General features: G+C 51.1%; 1 protein-coding gene across 2 annotated transcripts in view; it reads left to right on the top strand.

Moving 5' to 3' along the window:
* Nucleotides 1-19,182, top strand: part of RUNX3 (RUNX family transcription factor 3) — a 38,182-nt gene that overhangs the window by 6,995 nt on the left and 12,005 nt on the right. The window contains exon 4 of one of the 2 annotated variants that reach the window (XM_021280843.2): nt 16,557-16,721. The exons of the other annotated variant lie outside the window; for it this stretch is intronic. Coding sequence (XP_021136518.2) covers nt 16,557-16,721 — 165 coding nt within the window. The remainder of the gene's footprint in view (nt 1-16,556; nt 16,722-19,182) is intronic. 2 annotated transcript variants of the gene reach the window in all.

Below are 19,182 nucleotides of genomic sequence, written 5' to 3'. Positions count from 1 at the left end.
GTCAGTTGTATTATTGGCACTGCGGGAGTCCCTGTGCAACGGGACCTCGTCCCCGGTGCTTCCATCTCTGTTTTCTCGCTCTGGCTTCACCTTCCCGCTCACTCCACGCCACCCCGGAGACTATAAAGCCGAGTTTGTTCCCTTTGCGTGTCAAGCTGTCAGTGCCCAAATGGAAGGGAAATGGTTTGATCCTTCTAAATATGCTTCAGAAAATATTTGTCTGTTGATGCTGTCATTGGGCCATGGGTGCCCCTTGATGTCAGGCCAGGTGGAGGCTGTTACCTCGGTGAGGGGGTTTTATTTGCATCGGGGCTGTTTGGATTTTCTTCCACCCTTGATTTTTATTTTGGAGCATGAAAGTCTTTAAAGGAGCTTGTTGAGCTGTCGGGCTGGATTTGCAAAGCTGGCATCCAGGGGATGCAACGCTGTTGGGTTTTATTTTAAGCCAGAAACACAAGGCAGGTCCCCGTCATGGGGCTGCGGCAGCGAGTCGTGGTGGGAACCGGGAACGGGCTGGGCAGGGAATTTCACAACTTTGCCAGGTCAGGAATAGAAACCAGGTCTCCTGACTCCTGGCTCAGCCCTTTATCTGCTCTATCAGATCGCCTTTCTAATAATAATAATAATCAGGAATACATAAATAATAATACAAGGCGAGATAGTTCCTACTCTTAGCGTTTGGTTTTGCTCTGACTCGCCAAAACCCCCTGCTGAATCATCCCCACTCCTCCTGCATTTCAACACCTCGGCCCATCGCTCCCCATCTTTAATTTCAGTTTTCCGATATGGAGGGGGAGGTTTGGCCGGGCGAGGGGCTGAGCCCCGGGCACGCTCGCCCTGCGCCGTTCGGCTTGGGGCTGTGCCTTCGTTTGGCTCAAGGAAGCAGAGGCGGAGGACGGAGCGCAGCGGCGTGCCCAGCGCTGGGTGCCCGAGGGATGCCCTCCCCGGGACGCCATCCTGCCTGCAACGTCAGCACTTTTCAGCCTTTTTTCTTCTGATTTGTGGACCTCAAAGTGTTTGTTTGGGAGGTGTGAGCTCATTAAGGAATTCTGCGTGGGGTTTATTTGCTGCTTCTGCTTGTTTCGAGAGGGCCCCAGAGGTTGATCTCTGCCCCATCCTTGCACCCCCACAGCCCACAAATTGCTGATGGAAGGAGTTTAGATACAAGTTGTGGGTTTGGGTTTTTTTTTACTTTTTTCATAGATTTAGATTTTTCATAGATCATAGATTTGTTAGCAGTAAAGGTCACATTTTGACTCCTAATTTGACCCCGAGGCTTAAATTAGCGATCGATGAAAATCCAGTGCAAGCCAAGAAGAAAACAAATTAAAAATCCTCTTTTGCCACGCTTTGGTTTGCATTTTCTAATAAACACGAATTTAAAAATATAACTTAAAAGCAATAATGCCCTTTGCCCTTCCCTGCAGCCCCGTGCAGAAACCCCCGGTGTGGAAATACCGGCTGCCAAGTGATCCAGGTTCGCTTGTGGAAACCCAAGGTGGTTTTCCTGGTGAACCTGCCACTGGGTGGCTCTGCGGCACAGCACCCCTGGGTGTGCGGCACCCATCAGGTTGCTGGCCACCCACTGGGGCCGGTAAAGCCCCGGTAAGAACCAGTTTGGTGCAACACCATGGTTTGCACTGCCTTCCATTGCTTGGCTTTGGGAGGTGAGAGCTGCCAGCAGGAATTGCAATTTTTGTGTGTGTACATATTATATATATATTTTTAAATATATATTTATATATATGTGTGTTAAATAGATATAAATACATATAAATATCTATGTGGGCTTGATCTTTGTGGGTCCTTCCCAGCTCAATTCATTGCACACATGCAATTGTGTAAATACATGCATATGTGTGTGCATAAAAATATATATTTTAATATATAAAATCTATTTTAATCTATCAAACATGGCTGCAGTGTTGCAAATGAGCGGAACATGGTGTGCATTGGCTCCCGTTGCACAGAATTGGTGCTGGTTGGAGCTGGAGGCTGGATGTGGGGCTGGTGTGAACGGGCAGCAAAGCGCCCTTAAATGTGGAAAGAATTGGCCATTTGTCTTGGCGCCCTGGGAAAGCCCTGGGCATCGTCTTCTCAGATGCGGCGAAATCCTTCCAGCAACCGTTCTCGTGGGGTTTTTTGGGTCAGAACGTGGCTGGGCTCCACGCCCCACCTCCCAGCACCCCATTCATCTTCCACCCCTGCCCCATCGCTTCATCTCAGCCCTTGAGCAAGTCTTTTAACTCAAGCCGTGCCCAGAAAAAGAAATAATAATAGAAAAGAACTTCTGAGGAGTTTGCAATTGAGTCGAGATGGGTGAGGAATGGCAGGGAAGTGGGTCACGACCCTCACGGGGCCGGGGGTGCAGCTGGATGGGGGACCAGGGTGTTGAGGACACTCAAGGGTGTTGGTTTGATGGCGCCACGTCAGGGTACGTGTGAGGCTGAGAATTGCGGTGGCTTTGGCCGAGTCACCATTTCGCCAGCTCCGCCGCGGTCCCAGCACCACGCAGGCTCACTCCCAGATTATTATTACTACTTTTTTCCTTGAGTTCAAGCATTTTCCGGGTCAGATCTGGAGAGAAAAAGGACATTTTTTCAAGTTGACACCTTAGCTCTAAACAACTGGCGCAGCGGGTGCCAAGTGTTGACATACTTTGTACAAACAGGAAGTAATAAAATATTTGAACTTCCTGTGGAATTTCCTTATTATTTATCCCCCCCTCCTCTGCAGCTCTTTATTTAGCAAGAGCCTGACTCGGCCGAGCTGCAGCCCTGGTGCAAAGCCCTCCCGTACCTGGAGCTGCCTGCAGAATAACCCACAAGAGGTAGAAGGTGTTAAAAAATGAATAGCTGGAATCTCTCTGGGGTGGTTTGGTGTGGTCCTGGGTGCATGGGAACATCTCCAGGGCCCCCCCATCACACCCACCTGCTGGCAGCCTTCCCGTCCCCCTTTTTTCCCCCCTTCCCGTCCCCCTTGTGTGCACTGGCAAAGCTCATCAGGAGGATATTTTCTTGTTGCCATTCAGTCTCAGCCTCTCCCCCCTTCACCCCCTTTGCCCTTAACCCCTCGTTTCTGTCTCCCCCCCATCCCTGCCGAGGAGGAAGGGGAGAGCAAGAGGACTTGATCACCCACCATAACCCTTGCGGGGATGCACAAAGTTGCTTTTCTGAGGTTTAATGCTGTGTGAATTTGGGTGAACGGAGCTGGGTTTCTTCCCCCTCAGTGAAGGTGGTGAGTGGAGCAGGGAGCGGGATGCTGGAGCAGCACAGACCTCCCTACTAATGCTCTTACATTGCAGTTTAGTTTTCTCCCATCCTGGGCTGAATGATGAAGTGCAGGGTGACGATGAGGAAGGGTTGTAGCTTGGGTTTCCATGCTGGAGGAGTGAGGGGCAGTGGGGTCCCCACATCCCCGCCTTGTTGCCCACTTGTCTGCAGTGCAAACATTTGTGGGGGTGATGGTGGCTGGTGTCTCCTGCTCATTTTGGGTTTGTTCATCAGAGAGTCAGTGCTTTCGGTTGTGTCACCACTTGGGGTGACCAGGGTAAGTGCCAGGAGGGTGTCCCCATGCTGAAGCATCGCTGGGCTTGGACCAGGAGGAGGCAGGGGCTTGTGGCTGGAACACCCCCAGCCAGGTAAGAGTGTTTCATGTCTCCTCTCCATCTTGTCCACACAAGGTTTTTCTGGTAAGACCCCATCCTGCACAGATACAAATCCCCTCCGTGGTCATTTATCATCCCCAAAAGGCTCCTTCCCTCTCTGTCCCATGAGGATGGAGCAATGGGGCCATGTTGGGAGTGGGGACAACCTGGTGGCCACCACTTTGGCTCACCCCAAGCGCCCAGTGCTCCCCCATTGTGTGGCACGTAGCCGGCGGGTGGAAAGGCTTCTCACCTCCCACGGCTCTGAGGCTCTTCCAAGAACCGCCGCTTTTTAGCTTTCATGTTTTCAAAAGCCTCAGCTGGGCGAGGGTTTCCCTACCCGCCTGCCCCACATACTTCATCAGCCCCAGCCCTGTGCTCCTGGTTGGGAAATGAAGGGTTTGGGGTCTGCTGAGGGTGGAAACCCCCTTGTCCATGCCTGTGCAAGGTGCTGGTGGCACCTGTGTTCCCAGGGTGCTGGCAGTCAGTGGGTGCAAGGCTGTGGCTTGAGTGCTGGATGTCCTTGAGCCCCCCATGCACTGGGGGCTCTTGGCTTTGAGAATGGGCTAAAGAAGCAAAAAAAGACTGTAAATGGGAAGAACCCTGTCTGTAAATCCAGCCTGAAGAAGGCTTTGCTGCTATTGATCGTGGGGGGCTGTGGGAAGGGGTGTTTGTGTCCCCATGTGCCCCCAGCCCTGCCGTAAGGACATTTTTGCAGTGCTGCCCGGGTGGCAGCCAGGGAGGAGGACGAGTCATACCAGCCCATCCTGGGGATGACACACACCTCGCTGTGGCTTCTCTATCCATCTCGAGCTGCCCCGATAAGAGCAGCGCCCTGAACCGCCCGTCCTGCCACGGACACACCTCGGCACCGCTGCCCGCACCCCCATCAACACCCCATCTCACTTCCCACCCCACGCCCAGCGCCTCGCCGGCTCCCCGAACCCCGGCACGTCCGCAAACTACCCTCAAAAAGCCTTTCTCTTTTTTCTATTTTCTTGTTTTAATGTAAAGTGCCTATGAATCCATTTTTCTTGAGTTCAGGGGAATCTGTGCTGTGGATTTTTCCCCACGTTATTCCTGGTGTATGCTCCCATTTGAGGCTAGCGAGAAAAAGCAAAGCAAGTGATCCCCCCACTACTTTCCTGATCCTCGTAGCTGCAGATGAGTCTGAGATTTACTATGAGAAATAGCAAAACTGAAACCCATTTTACACAGGGAAAGGAAAAGAAGTGCAACATTCCACCCCATTAACCAGAACAAGCTCTGTAGAGGCCCTGATATGATGTTAATAACTAGAAATCACCAGGTGTCCCATGCAAGACTAAGCCTCCCATTCTGCCCAGTTTGACCCCCAGATTTTGGGCTGGGGGTGACTGGGAGAGTCTGAAGAGCTGAGTCAGCTCCCCTGCTCTCACTGGCACAAATTTGGGGGGTTTCAGCTCCCCCTTCCATCCTCCTGTTTGTTCTTCCTGGGGTACAGCAGTTCTGTGCAAACTTGATTCCTTCAGCAGTGTCATATTTTCATGCCTTAATAGTTTAAACGCCAGAAAAGTGCAAAATAACGTCTTTAATATCTTGCAGAGTTGGTTATCTCCTTTCTAAGTTGGGGGTTGTAGCGTCTTTAAAAGTATTGATGGTGTCTGCTGAGATTTCTGACTCTGGGATAGTTGGAACGAAGAGCATCTTTCCTTTGCGTCATTTTGAGGGAAAAGAGGGAGAAAAACAAGGGAAAAATGTTCCCGTTGCTTTTGGGAAAACTGATCTGTGAGTTCACGCATCATCCCAGCCCGGGGTGGATTTTAGCTGATGCTTTGTCCTGTGCTGGGGGGGATTTGTGTAAATCCATGTTGTGCTTCCTCCATATGGGAAGGGGGGAAGAAAAAGGTTATCTTATGGTTTTGGTATTATTTGAAGCAATTTTGAGAGGAGACGGGGAGCTGGATGAGCTGTGCAGGGTGTGGGGGAGCTGGATGAGCTGTGTGGGATGCAGGGAAGCTTGGGACGATGTGTCGTGCCCCCTCTGGATGTCACCTCCATGAATCTGGATGGAGAGAAGAAAATCTGTAGCTCTCCCATTGCCGGGACACGGGGCAATCGGGATCTACCGGGTGGCAGAGACGGGCGCAAGTCAACAAGCGACGGTCTGAAATAGCTGAGGATGAAGAAGCGGGAGCGACGAGTCGGACAGGGTGACGGGATGGGAGCCAAAGAGGAACAAAAGCAGATATATCCCAAATTACCATATTCTTACGGAAAATGTTGGGAGTCTGCGGCGTGCCCGGGGCCCTGACACCCCCTGTTTGTTGCGCCTTTTACCCTTGGAGGTTCAATCTGACTTTGGGAAGTGCTTGGAGAAGAAATAATAAATTATTAGAGGGATTTGCGCTTCTCAGAAGCTCAAATGGAGACCGGGACGGGGGCTGCGCTGTGCCAGTATTGTACCATTCCAGATCTTTATCTTGGCAAAAAGGCTTCCTTGTGGGGATGCATAAAACTTGAACTGGGGATGTTTCTGTAATGAGAAGCAGGCTCGGTGCTGAAGTGCTCCCGTGGGGTGATAGTTTTGGATATTATTAGGGTCTTTTGTTTTCTTCCCCTGCTTGTCCTTAGCGAGATATAAATACACAGACATTTCCCAGTTTGTCTGGGAATTAGAGGGGAAAAAAAAAGAGGGGGAAATGGTGAAGAAAAAGGAAAACGAAAAGAAAAAGGGCAACCAAATCAATCAAACCAACAAGATCATTTAAATAAAAAAATGATCTCACCGCTTCCTGGATAGTTATTTATCGATGTAAAATTGCTGTAATTTGTTCTAATTTAAAATGCGGTGCTTAAAATATGCATATTTCCCACTTCTTGAGACCTGTCCCTTTCCCTGGGGAGGAAGAAGAGGAAATGCTGAGTGACACTTTCTCGCTTCCCAATTCAACTCTCTGTTCCGTACAAGTGCATGGGAGCTTCGGCATCACCCTGACTAGGGGGGACCTGCCGTGGTGGTCCCAGCAGTGGCCCTTGGGCACAGGGGGGTGACACTGCTTGGGGACATCCCAGTCATGCTCCACACAGACAGAGCTCCTGGGTCTCAGCTTCTTCTCAGCTTCTTCTCAGCTTCTCCCCATGCTGGTCCTGCCTGGAGGAGCAAAAGGGCTCTGGATGGAGCGTGGACTTTTTGGGGTGTCCTGAAACAAAGTGGGCATGGGAAATCCTCGGTGGGAATGCAACGTGTTTTAATCTTCAAGTTTTATTGGTGTTTTCACTGCTGTCCCCCCGCTGCTGTTGGGGTTGTTGGTGATGGGGCACTTGTGTGGATGGTCACCAAGAGTCCCGGCCACCCTGCGTGTCCCACAGAGGGACCATCCAGCTCCATCACACCCTTCCTGATCCCATTTGTTCTTTGGACGGAGACACATGAAAAGCATCGGTGCAGCTTGATTAGGGCACGATGCACCACCCGCTCTCACCTTCTATCTGCCAGATCCCTTAAAAACCTCCCACCGCCGCAGTTGCAGCGAGCGGGAGGCGAAGGACGAAGCCGAAGCCACATCTCTGGAGGCTGGCGGATGGTGCGGAGGGACGAGGAGATGCCGGGGCGAGATTCAGGGCTCCCGAGTTCACACCGGAGCCCTTGCAAATCGGTACTTGCTGTGCAGGAGGGTTTCTCTGTTTGTATTCCCATCGCTAATGTGTTTTGATCCCAGCGGGGGAATTTGCACCCTTTGGGATGTGCCCAGACCGTCCAGGGCACTGTGTTCTTGCAGAGGCAGTTCTGGACTGCTGTTGATACATGCATGGCGAGCAATTATGTTAAACTGCCTCCTCCTCTAATTTCTTAGAGGTGTTGGTATCCACTTAACCCCTTGGGGCCCGATCCTGCACAGACAAAGTGATGGGGAGTTGGGGCTCAGATCTGGGGTGGGTGGTGGATGAAAATCAGAAGAGAAAAGCAGTTCAGTGCTGGATTTGGGTGGGTTGGGCTGTGCAGGAGCCCCCAGCCCTATGGGGGACCTGTCACCCCTGGGCAGGACATTGGGACACCCCAGGGGACACCCCGGTGCTGGGAGCACCCTGGGGAGAGCAGAGAGGGGACAAAGGTTGGGGGTTTGCATGGCCCGGGCCATTGGTTTTACAGCTCCAGGCTGTAATCCCAGCCTCGAAATATAATTTCGGCTGCTGCATTAATATGGGCTCCAGCACATTCACTCCTCTAATTATTTTATTTGCCACATATAGTAAATTCCACCTCTCCTTTTATAATCACCTGGCGTGTAATAACTTTGAAATAATTTCACTTAAAAATGACCAATATTTGCTGAGTGCAGCAGTTATTGGGAGTCAGAACAGGGAAATTGTATTTGCTTGCGTTGTACAAAGAAATCTTTGTTGAAATTGGTTGCAATACCTCCTGCTTTTGAAGGCTTTGGGAAAACCCCAGGGCACGGTTCTCAGCTGGGGTGGAAGAGGCGTATCTGCTCCTGCTCTGAGAAGAAATAGATCAGAGTCGGAGAAGTGGGCATTGATTGAATTTGGAAGAGATTAAACTCAGGTGGATGGGGGGACGTTTGGAGAACTAAGTTTCATTGACGGCTCCTTCCAGAAGGATGTCAGTGGTGTTTCAATGCCGGGCGCAGGAGCGAGTTGTGCTGGGATGCAGGTGATGGGGTGATACTGAAAAGGAGTATTTGTGAGCAAGGATGTTGGTGAGCTTTACACTGTTTTGCCCCGTGCCTCAGTTTACCCATTTGTAAAGCAGATCTAATAACCGGCCAGGCAGCACGTGATGTGGGAGCATTGCATAGACGCCGAGGCTGTTGTCAGTGAGGATTTATTGAGCTATAGCTGGATTGCAGGTTTATTAATGCCTCCTCGGGCAGGATTTGTGAGCTCGGGAGGACAGTGTGAAGGGTCGTGGATTGGAAAACAGGAGAAAAAAAAAGGCAGTCAGTGCTAAAAGGCAAGTTTCATTTCGGGGAAGACATGAACTAAAGGGCTAGAACTATCAAACAAAACCACAAGATCACATCAGATGTCAGGGCAGGACACATCTTGTTTCTCCCTCTCAAAAGGGCTTATCAGCACAACCAATCACTTTAATGATGTGGCAGAGGGAGGAAGAGGATTTGACTCAGAGTGAGATGAAATTTAGTTCCTAAGACCCTTCTCTTCCGCTGCCGGCGCCCGGTCACCTGTTCTGCAATCAGCCAGAGATAAATCATATCCTGCAGCGGAAGGTGCTTAGACATGATTTTGCATTATTTTATCGCACTCTTTCCAGTGAATTGATGCGCTGTAGTGGGAACGGGGGGAGAGAGGGGAGGGAAGAAGAGAGACCCTGCAAGCGGGGAGCATCCCCTGTGCTCCGTGCCTCCCCCAGCCCATCGCATCCCAAAACCGGGTTTGGGAGGAGGCAGCAGCTTGACAGCTCTGGTTTTTGGCTTTGGAGGAGCAGCGTTGCAGAGAGGATGAAGGTGCCGTGCAGGTAGCGTTGCTCTGGGGCTCTCGCTTACAGCGTTGCGTTGTGTGCACTGGCAAAGCTCATCAGGAGTTGTAATTATCCGACGTACCAGGCAGTCTCTGGAGATGGAGCTCGGAACTCAGTCCTGGGATGGGGAATATTAGCATTCAAATGGCAGGGCTGGGCTCCGCTCTGTTCTAGGGCAAATGGGAAACCCAGCGCTCAGCATCCTCCAATCTTGGGAAAATTTGGGTCTGATCTGGGTTGCGCTGGGTTATCCGGAGCCCAGGACCAGCTGGAAAAATGCTGCTATATCCAGTTGGCTCCCACATGGACACAGCATCCGAGACATCTCCAATCCATTACCTGCACCGTGGCACATTCCTTGCACAGCGCTGACCCCAGCAGATGGTCCTTCCCATCCTGGGCAGAGTGTCCTTAACCAGTGTCACCCAAAGGAATTTGATGTGCTTGCCCTAATGGAACAGGTTATTACTGGGGAAAAACCAGCTATACTGGTAGCACGCAGGTCCCATTTCAAGTTGTTAGATAGCAGGCATTAACTCATGGTAAATTGGCATCACTCCACTGATCTGTGCAGCGACAGCTCATATATGCAGCTGCAAATCTGATCTGAGACATGACTGAGGCAATATCAGCTGCAGGTACTTGAGATCCGGCTGCTTCCTCCAAGCACCCAGCTTTGAAATCTTTGAATCAGGGGTTTGCCTAATTCCAGGAGAACTGGATCATGGCCCATAGATGAATTTTGCCTTCCTAGAAATGGGAGCAACTGCAGACAAGTCAGCAAGGATGGTGGGTTTTGCACCCATGAAAGCTTCTGGATTTCCCACCAACGTGCACCCATCTGCTCATTTGTGACACACAGGGTGATATTAGCTTTATATACCACCTAATTCACTCTGCAGTTTGTAGATAGATTTTTCAGAAGTCTTTAAGGATGGGAAGATGCAGGAAAGCACTTGTGGGGATTTTCAGTGAGTCACAAGTGGGCTAAATGCTCAAATGTGATGAATTTTACCCAGTCTGCTGCTGAGAATGCCCCCAGCTTTACCTGTGCTGTAAAGTGCTTTAAACACGTTTCATTTTTAATCCAGAAAGATCCAGTCTTCTGGCTGAAACCCTGGGAATGGGGAACCCGTGTTCTTTTGGGATTTGTGCTGGAGTTGCATGGAAATTTGGGTGTGATGTTCCTTTGGATTTGAACACGGATACACAGCTCACACATCCCGGGAGGTTTGGGAAATGCTACCCTAGATTTCTGCTCAAATAGCTGAATTAATGCCCTGCTTTGTTTTCCTTCCAGAGGACTTATTCTTTGGGTTTCCCAGTGTAATGAGAAGCCACCATAGGGTTTATCAGAAGCCGCCCCATTTGCAAGGCCTCCCGTTGCGGGGTGGGCAGAGGCAAAGCCAAGGGACTAGCCCAGAAGTGAGAGGAGATTAGGGGCTCGCAAAGGCAGCTAATCAATACCAGGCTGCCTCTCGCAAACATCTCTCCTGCTGCTGGAGCTTCAGACAGTCAAAAAAACCCTACTGTAAATGCAACATATCTCGGTGCTTCCTGCCAGCTGGCCGGGAGCCAGCCTATTTCCTTCAAAAAGAGGGATATTTATTTTCATCCTTTTAGAGGCAGCCAATTCATCTCGGACCACCACCAGCTAAAAAAGCTTTATAAATTAGCAACCTTTTTGTTGTTGTTGTTGTTAATTCTCTCCCCCACCCCCTTCAACATGATTTTCCTTTCGTTGTTCGGGTCGGTGTAAATCCTCTGCCAGGACATGCGAGCCGAGGCGCATTGCGACACACTCCCCTTTCTCTCCAAGCTGGAGGAAGACAGTAGCCGTAGTGTCTCACGAAAGCCAGAGGAAACCAAAGCAAAGCCTCGCCGTGACTGATTCTCCTTCCAAATGGCGTAAGCAAGCCAACTTCAAACATGTGAATAATGAGTTATCTGTGCTTGACTTTGTTCGGCAGCAGAAGAGACGGTTCCTTCTAACATTTTCCTCCTGCTCCCTCCTGTGAACTTCTGGGCTTCAACTTTTAGAAGTGGGTTGAAGTAGCGTTGGCACTTGCCAGCTGCTGCTGCTCATAGAATCATGGAATAATTTGGGGTGGAAAAGCCCCTCAAGATCATCGAGTCCAACTGTTCCCCACCCCTGTTCCTGCCCCATGTCCTGAGAACCTCATGTCGATCTGTCCAACCCTCCAGGGCTGGTGACTCCAGCACTGCCCTGGGCAGCCTGTTCCAATGCCCCACAGCCCTTTGGGGAAGAAATTGTTCCTAAATCCAACCTCAGCCTCCCCTGGCACAACTTGAGGCCGTTTCCTCTGCTCCTGGCGCTTGTTCCTGGGGAGCAGAGCCCGACCCACCCCTGGCTCCAAGCTCCTTTCAGGCATTTCAGAGATCAGAAGGTCTCCCCTCAGCTCCTGTTCTCCAGCTGAACCCCCCAGTTCCCTCAGCTGCTCCATCACACTTGTGCTCCAGCCCCTCACCAGCTCCGTTCCCTCCTCTTAATTCGCTCCAGCATCTCAAGGGCTTTCTTGTCATGAGGGGCCAAAAACTGACCCCAGGATTCGAGTTGCAGCCTCACCAGTGCCCAGTGCAGGGGGGCAATCACTGCCTTGGTCCTGCTGCTCACCGGAGCTCTATGGAGATCTCCAGCATCCTCCATGGAGACATCATATTGAGCCCCTTCCAGTTGTGGGCAGCCCAGTTTCCATGTCCACACTGTCCTCCGCTCCCTCTTTCACCGCCCGTGTGGCTCCACCAAATTCTTCTTGGCCGGGAATTCCCCGTGGCGAGTGTGGAGCTGGAGGTGGGTTTCCAGGGAAAACCTGAGGGATGTTCACATCTCGGGTTATAGGTGTGCAAAGATGAAACCGCCCCAGCATCTGCTGTAAGGGACAGGTCTGCTGTTCCCATAACACAGGCGGTTCACATGTGGCTTGTTTCTGGAGCACATGCTGGGACTTGATAGTCTAGCCGAGACTCAGACTGGGAAGAAATTCAACCTTGTGTAGAGGATTGGTGTGTCTCTCTGAAGTTCTTATTTTGAGGGCTACAAGAGGGATTTGAAAGGTGTTTTGTGCATTGAGTTTTATCCGCTGCTGATCGCTTTCTTGTGGTGGGTTCTCAGGGACGTGTAGAGACTAAGCCATTGGGTTGTGCACGGCGTGGCTGGGCCGGCTGCTCCCAGTGAGCTCCTGCTCGGCTAAACCGTGGCGTTTGGCTGATAATATTTGAGCAGAGTCTTGGGTGAGGGTGGTCGGAGCTTGTTGGTGGGATGCTTGGAGCCTTGCTTTGAACATGGACGAGTGGGGGCTGCTGATGGCTCAGCTCGAGCTGCTGCCCCAGCCCGCGCTACCATCTCCTGGTTCTCATCTCCTCCTCGGTGGAGCGAAGGAAATGATCTGCAAATGCGTGTGTTAATGAACATCCCCTCCAAGCCGAAACGCTCCGTGTTTCCTTTGCTCCAGCTTGCCGCCAGCGTTTCGCAGCAAGACGCCTGGGGATGGCCAAGCCACTTCCCACCATCTGCTCTCCTGTTCCTTTAGTAACACGGTACTATGGGGGACGAACGTGACACCCAAATCCAAACCCCCTGAAGTCGGAGGGCAGGCTGTGCCGTCCTTGTCTCTCCCACCTGCGACCCCATCTGCATCTAAACACAGATAAATCAGGGGACCAGGACCACTAGGCCCTCCTAAGAGTGTTTTTTCAAATCTACACGCGCTAAGATTTTTGGTATTACTCAAGCCATGTAGTTCCTGGACTGTCTTTCTACCTTTGATCAACTTTATATTCTGCATCTCAGGAATCTAGGGAAATAAGCTGCTTTTGGTGAACACCCCCCCAGTGGATAGATGGAAACACCATCCAGGTCCCAGCTTTGGAAGCCACATCAGGTTGCACACTCCTAGAAGGAAGAGCAGGATCTGCTTGGTCTTTGAAATGTTTTAATGCAGAAAGCATGGCTTTGAATCACCGTTTTGAGGGCCAGAGCTCCAGTGTGGCACACACTGTTTCACTGTCTGCATTCCAAGGAAACACCCAAAACTTCCAGTATGCTTCTTATTACTGGCCTAAAGTGTCAAATTCACTTCGGCTCTTCCAGCTGGGAAGTGTTCAATGGGATTGTTTGTTTGATGTGCTGATAGAGATCTTGTTACTGCATCAGGATCGTAGGTGATCTGTCAATGTTTACATCATGTCATGTTCAATATTGGAGTTAACAGATTTGGAAACCTGATCCAGCATTAAAACACTTGCGCTGTTGACAAGAAGTGCCTAAGGTCAGTAGCTGCCATCATTTCGTAGACCTAAGGACTGTTGTTTCCATAAATATTGCCCTGCGAGGCAGTGCTAGCACAGCTGGAAACACAGCGCGCAACTGCCAACCCAACAGCAGGTTTCGTGCCCCAAAATCCACAGGTTGGAGTGATTAAGACTCCTCCGACTGATTTCTTGGGATGAGGCCTGGAGCTGTTTGAAGTCGATTGAAAATCCACCCCCTGGCATTGGGTGGCTTTGAGTCAGTCCTTGGGTTAAGCTCGAAACCACCTTCCTCTTCTTTAAGGTATGAGCCATTGTTCACTTGACGGCACTGGTTTCCTCTCCGTGACGGCTGTGGGTAGATGGGGAAGGGCTTTTAATGAAGCCAACCGCTGCAGAAATTAAAAAGCTCAGGTTGTTCTGATGAAAGAAACCTATTAATAGCGATCCTCTCTTGCGTGACAAAGTCTGACGTCCCCAGCTCAAAGTGACAAGCGGCAGGAAGTCCTGGGGAGACAGCCTGTACCAACCAGGCTTGGCAGGCCAAGCTGGTGGTTTTTAACTCATTCACCACCTTTTTTCTTGCAGTTTAACACTTCCTGGTCCCTCCCGTGTAGATGGGGTGGGATACAACCTGGGGAGGGTCTATGAAAGCCAAGAAGTGTCCTGATCCCACCATGACTCCTCTGGCTTTTCCCTCCTAAATAAGCCCATGTTTGCCTTTTGCATCAAGTTTTCTACTTCCTTTTTATCAGTTTAAGGTTTTTTGGGGGGTGTTTGCTGGTAGTTTCTGGGTCTCCCCACAGACCAGCCTGTTTCAGAGAGGGTAGATACAGCACTTCTATTTTCTTGAGGTTAAACCCCCCCGGGGCTGTGCCCGCGTTCAGACGGCGCAGGGACGGGAGCAACCGCAGCGCAGCATGATGCAGCCACATGAAGCCCTCAGTTCAGTTGTACGGCTCAATAATCTCTACAAACATTATCAGCACAGAGATCACTTGATTTATTTTTCAGGATTTGCTCCGTCACATGCCAGATACTACCGCAGGATAGGCTTTCAGCCGAGATAGAGGCAGAGGACTTAATTTCCATTAGATTTCCATGGAACTCAGTCTTTGAAGTTCTTTTGGCTTCTCCACTGAGCTCTGCCTGAGAAAAGTGGTTAAAGGAAGAACGTAAACCTATTTTTCTTCTTTTGCGCTCAAATGCGTGCTGCAATAATACAATGTGGACCAAAAGAAGGCACCTCAGTGACCACACTTTCCCCCTTGGGAAGGCACAAGTACCGTGTGACAAATGCAGCTCACATCTCCAAAGACCGTCGGATAAGGCAGAGGTGCCCAAGGTCTAGGGATGCACGGAGATGAGAACAGATCGTTTATGGTGTCGATTTGAGGTTTCCTTGGTTTACTTCACACAGCAGGGAAAATGCATTTTCAAAATACAGCTGGGGTTTGCTTTGTGCTGGGAGTTCATCCTCACCAAGTTTTGCTCTCTGGTGTCAGCACGTTTTTTTTTCAGTTTGGACTTTTCCGCACCCAGAAGCTTGGGGATTATAGAGGTTTTGGGGTGGTGGGGGTCACCCACACATGGAGCTCCCAGGGGAGGGTCAAAGCCCCTCAAAAACAGCGGTTTGGGACAGTTTGCTGGTGGGACACCCAGGGAGCGCTGCTGTGGCACGGAGCTCAGCTGGGAGCAGGAGGTCCCCTCCAGGATCAATGCCGTCCCTTCCAAGCCACCAGCTTCTCTGCAGGCAGCCTGGCAAGTGCAGCCTGATCACCACGAGCCAAGAAAACGCGAGATCAGAAGATATCAGACATCAGATTTAAAGAGGGGGAAGTCTGGGGACTTTCTGTGACTTTGCTATAAATTAACACCCGAGCTCACGCTACGCAGATGTGAAGGGGGGTGCGAGCAAGAGGTGGCTGCGTTTGTCGCCTTTCAAATGTGTTGCTTTTCTTCTTAAAAGCTGCCGAGAACTGAGCCCCACTTGGTAGATGTTGGGCTGTAGGGCTGGATCTGATAAGGCTCGGCTCTCAGAAGAGCTGCAGAAGGCTTTTTGTCTTCCCAGCTCCTCTCCTGCCTCCCCGGCGTGCCCGCACACCTCCAGTGCCCCGAGCTCTGCTCCCGATTCCGCTGGGATAAGGCATTCCCCACCTTGGGAAGGTCCTTTCATGGCAGGTGCAAAGAGCTGGGGGCGTTTCAGGGCCGTCTGGCCGCGGCAGGTAAAGAACAAGGAGAATCCAAGGTCTGAACCTGGCACCGATGGCAAACCAGAGCAGCTCCGGCTTCTCTGGAGTCCCTCCAGCTTTGTACGGGTGTAACTGAGACTGGAATCCAGCCCAGAGAGAGTGAAGCTGTTCAGCAGTGATTAATACAGTAAAATGCAAAAGTTATGTATCAAGTGTATTTCATGCGCTTCTTGCCTCGGGACAATTAGCATAAATTTAATAATTATTGCCCTGTGCCAACCCTACCTAAGGAGCTGGGAGCGCTTTACAAATGCTCGTTGGCTGCTGCCCTGCCTGCAGGAGCTGGGGGAATCGCCTCCCCGCTTTACAGGTAGGAAAAGAGGAACAGAAAGAAGTAAAGTGAGGTGGCCCATGTGCGGTGCCATGGCCGGGCTGGTCCCTCCCCATCTCCTGCACCTTCCCCAGCCCTGCTCGGCTCTGGGTGCACGGAGCTGGGGAGGGGTTGAAGCAAGACCAGAGTTTATTCTTTGTGCATGGATAAAATGCTGTTGAAAATACTTAAAATTAAAGGTTTCCTTTGCTGGTTGACCAATCACCACCCTGCCAGGAGATGGGGTTTCTCCTGCTTTGTGTGTCTCCTCTCTGCGTTCAGATGCACTGACAGCGGCTGTAGGTGGTCGCTCGAGCATGGGACATCCCGACCCCAGCACCTGCATCCTGCTCCTCCATCGGGTGCCTGACTTTCCAAACCATCTGGGGCCACATGTGTGGGTCGGTCTGTGTCCCTCCCTCATCAGGCTTTGTTTGCCTGAACTGTGAGATACTCTTGTGTGTGTGCCTTGCAAACCCCCCTGTGCAAATAGCAGCAAACGGTGGAGAACAGAGGCTGCGCTGGCTTGGTGTGTAACCAGGGAGCTCTCGCCAAAGGGTAACTGATTAGATATCAGACTCTCTTATCACGTTCCAGGGCACAGACAAAAGCTAGAAGACCAAGCCAAACCCTTCACCGACCGCTACGGGGAACTGGAACGGCTGCGCCAGTCCATGAGGGTCACCCCAACAACACCCAACCCCCGCGGATCCCTCAGCACCACCAGCCACTTTGGGTCCCAGGCTCAGACTCCAATACAAGGTAATTGGGTGGGTGCCCCAGCCCGGCATTGCACCCCGAACCCTCGTGCCAGGCAGGGAGTGGATGAACATCCCTCCGGGTGGTATTTTGGGGCTGTCCCTGCCTGGGGGACAAGCCAGGAAGGGGTTTGGTTGGGTTTCTCACCTCTTTTTGCACCCATTAAATCAGCAGGTGGCTGCTGAATCGGAAATCAGGGTGATTTCACTCCGTCCACCATTAGATATGGGGTCCTAGTCAAAACTGAGCAGTTTCAGCATGAACGCAAGCCGTACCCTTTGAATCCAGTAGCTTCTTTGACATGAAGGCAACTGGAGAGCTTCACAGTGTCAACTAGAAAGGGTGGATTATACTTTACATGCTAATCCAAAGGGCTTCTTATCTGGTTGCATTGTGTTTATGCCAAGTCTGGTGATCTAGCGCTCGACTCCAGCATAATTCCCCACACGCATGCACACCTGCATGGGCGCACGCGTGCGCACACACACGGGCCCCGCTCTTCCCAGGTTGGCCATCAGCAGAGCGGAGCCCTCGGGCGCTCCTCGAGAATCACGTTGCCAGGAAAGAGGTTGGAATTGCCACCAGAGTTACTCGAGAGAGGCCGCGCTGCTCATTCCCCTGCATCTAGAACTTTTAGCCCCCAAATTAAGCCTTGCATTTGAAAATACCCAGCGACCGGGATGCTCCCGCCTTGCTGCGCTTCTCAGCACAGCCAGAAGCCACCGGGATGTATTAAAGAGACCGTTCTGCACACAAGACACTTTCCTTTTCCACGCGTTTTTCGTCTCAGTGGTGTTTTCCTTTGCAAATGAGCAGCAATTCTAACTGGTTTTAAGGGATAATATTTAAGCTGTTTGCACTTTGAGTTTTGCCGAATGGAAGGTTTCAGACTGAAAAGCTGCAACAGCCTTTACGGTGTGTTTTAAGTGACGCGCACTTTTGCAGAACCTCAGTGTCATTGGCAACGAGGGCGTCTCAGGTGCAAAAACACGTTGGAAAACATTAGCTGAAATGTAAAAGCCGCCCCGCTCCTCTCAACCCAAAATTACAGTGAAAATTTAATCTATTTCTCATTGAAATGCAAATTCTTATGCTTGGAATTTTCATTGATATTAGCACTGTTTATGAGAAGAAGACGGGCATTTCGTGTAGGATTACCGTTTGATTTTCGTTAAAAAAAGCAAGAGGGGGAAAGAGTTTTATGGTCTCATCTCATTGGCTGCATAATAAATAAACAGATTCTTGAGGGAAGAATAAAAAAAAGAGGCATATTTTAAATTAGCGCAGTGCCCCATGGTGCCAGAAACCCAGAGAGTGTCGCTTGCAGCAAAGAATCAGGTGATGACACAAATTCAACAAGCAAAAGGAGAATAAGCTGGCCACAAGCTGCCATCGCTGCCAAGCTCCCAAATGTCAAGTGACAGCAGGAGAGGAGACGCAAATGAGCCATCTCGAGTCATTCCTGCGGAGTGACCCCCCCGCCCCGGAATGCTGCGGGAGGCGCCTTGTGCGCACTCTGCGCTTGGCTCCCGCGCTCCCAAAACGGGAGGAACTGTCTTAAAATGACTGCGGGTTCTTACCAGTTGGGTAATTGTAACCTCAGCCCCGTCCTTGTGACACGACACTGACTATAACCAATCGTAATAATCGTTTTCTAAGTCTTTCCCCTCACATACACACGGCTTATTCACCACGATCGTAATTTTTAGCCAACCAAGTGGAGCTTGGCTCATGCCAAGAATAACACAGGAGTTAACAGGCCTGTAATTCTCGCGACTTGGCACGTTCTTAGGTAACACGCACGAGAAGCCAATTAGCAAAAAGCATAACTAGATATCAGCTGGGTGGGACGGGCTGGAGTTCATCCCTTACCTGGGTGCTTCCCAGCATTAATGTTTTAGCATCCTTGCACCCCTGGATTAAAGGGGGGTGGAGGGGCAGCTCTTTTCTCTGGGAATGAACCCCCGGCAGCCCCAGCTCGTGTGCCAGAGGTGGTTGGGGCCTCCCGGTTCTGCTGACCCAGCAGTTTGCACAAACCCTTCCTAATCCTTCTGGCAAAACCAGGCTGGGAGCTGAGCTGCTCAGGAACAGCCGTGGCCACTGAGCGGGCTTCGGGCACCTCAAATCCCTGGGCACGTGGGGTGTGGGCTTTGAGGCAAACAGGTCGGAGACAGCGTTTCTTTTTGGGGGGGAATTGGGGTCCTTTGGGGATGGGTTTGGTCTGATCTGGTGGAGATCACGGCAAGGACGCTGGTGTAGAGGGAGGAAGGATCTGGCCCCCGGCCACGTGCAGAGGACTTTCAGGAAAGCTGCCCGTGCGGGTTATAAATAGCCCCCATGTAAAACGATCATCCTGAGGTTAAATGGTCTCAAACCAAAAACCTCCCGGTAAGAGAAAGCTGATGGTTTCTGAAGGGCATGCCAGGAAACACGGGAGGAGAAGGTGCTCAGCACCGTGGCCGAG

The sequence above is a fragment of the Columba livia genome, chromosome 26, assembly GCF_036013475.1.
Source record: "Columba livia isolate bColLiv1 breed racing homer chromosome 26, bColLiv1.pat.W.v2, whole genome shotgun sequence".
NCBI classification, from domain to species: Eukaryota; Metazoa; Chordata; class Aves; order Columbiformes; family Columbidae; genus Columba; species Columba livia.
Note: the sequence above shows the minus strand (reverse complement) of the source record. Positions and strands in the feature narration are given on the sequence as shown.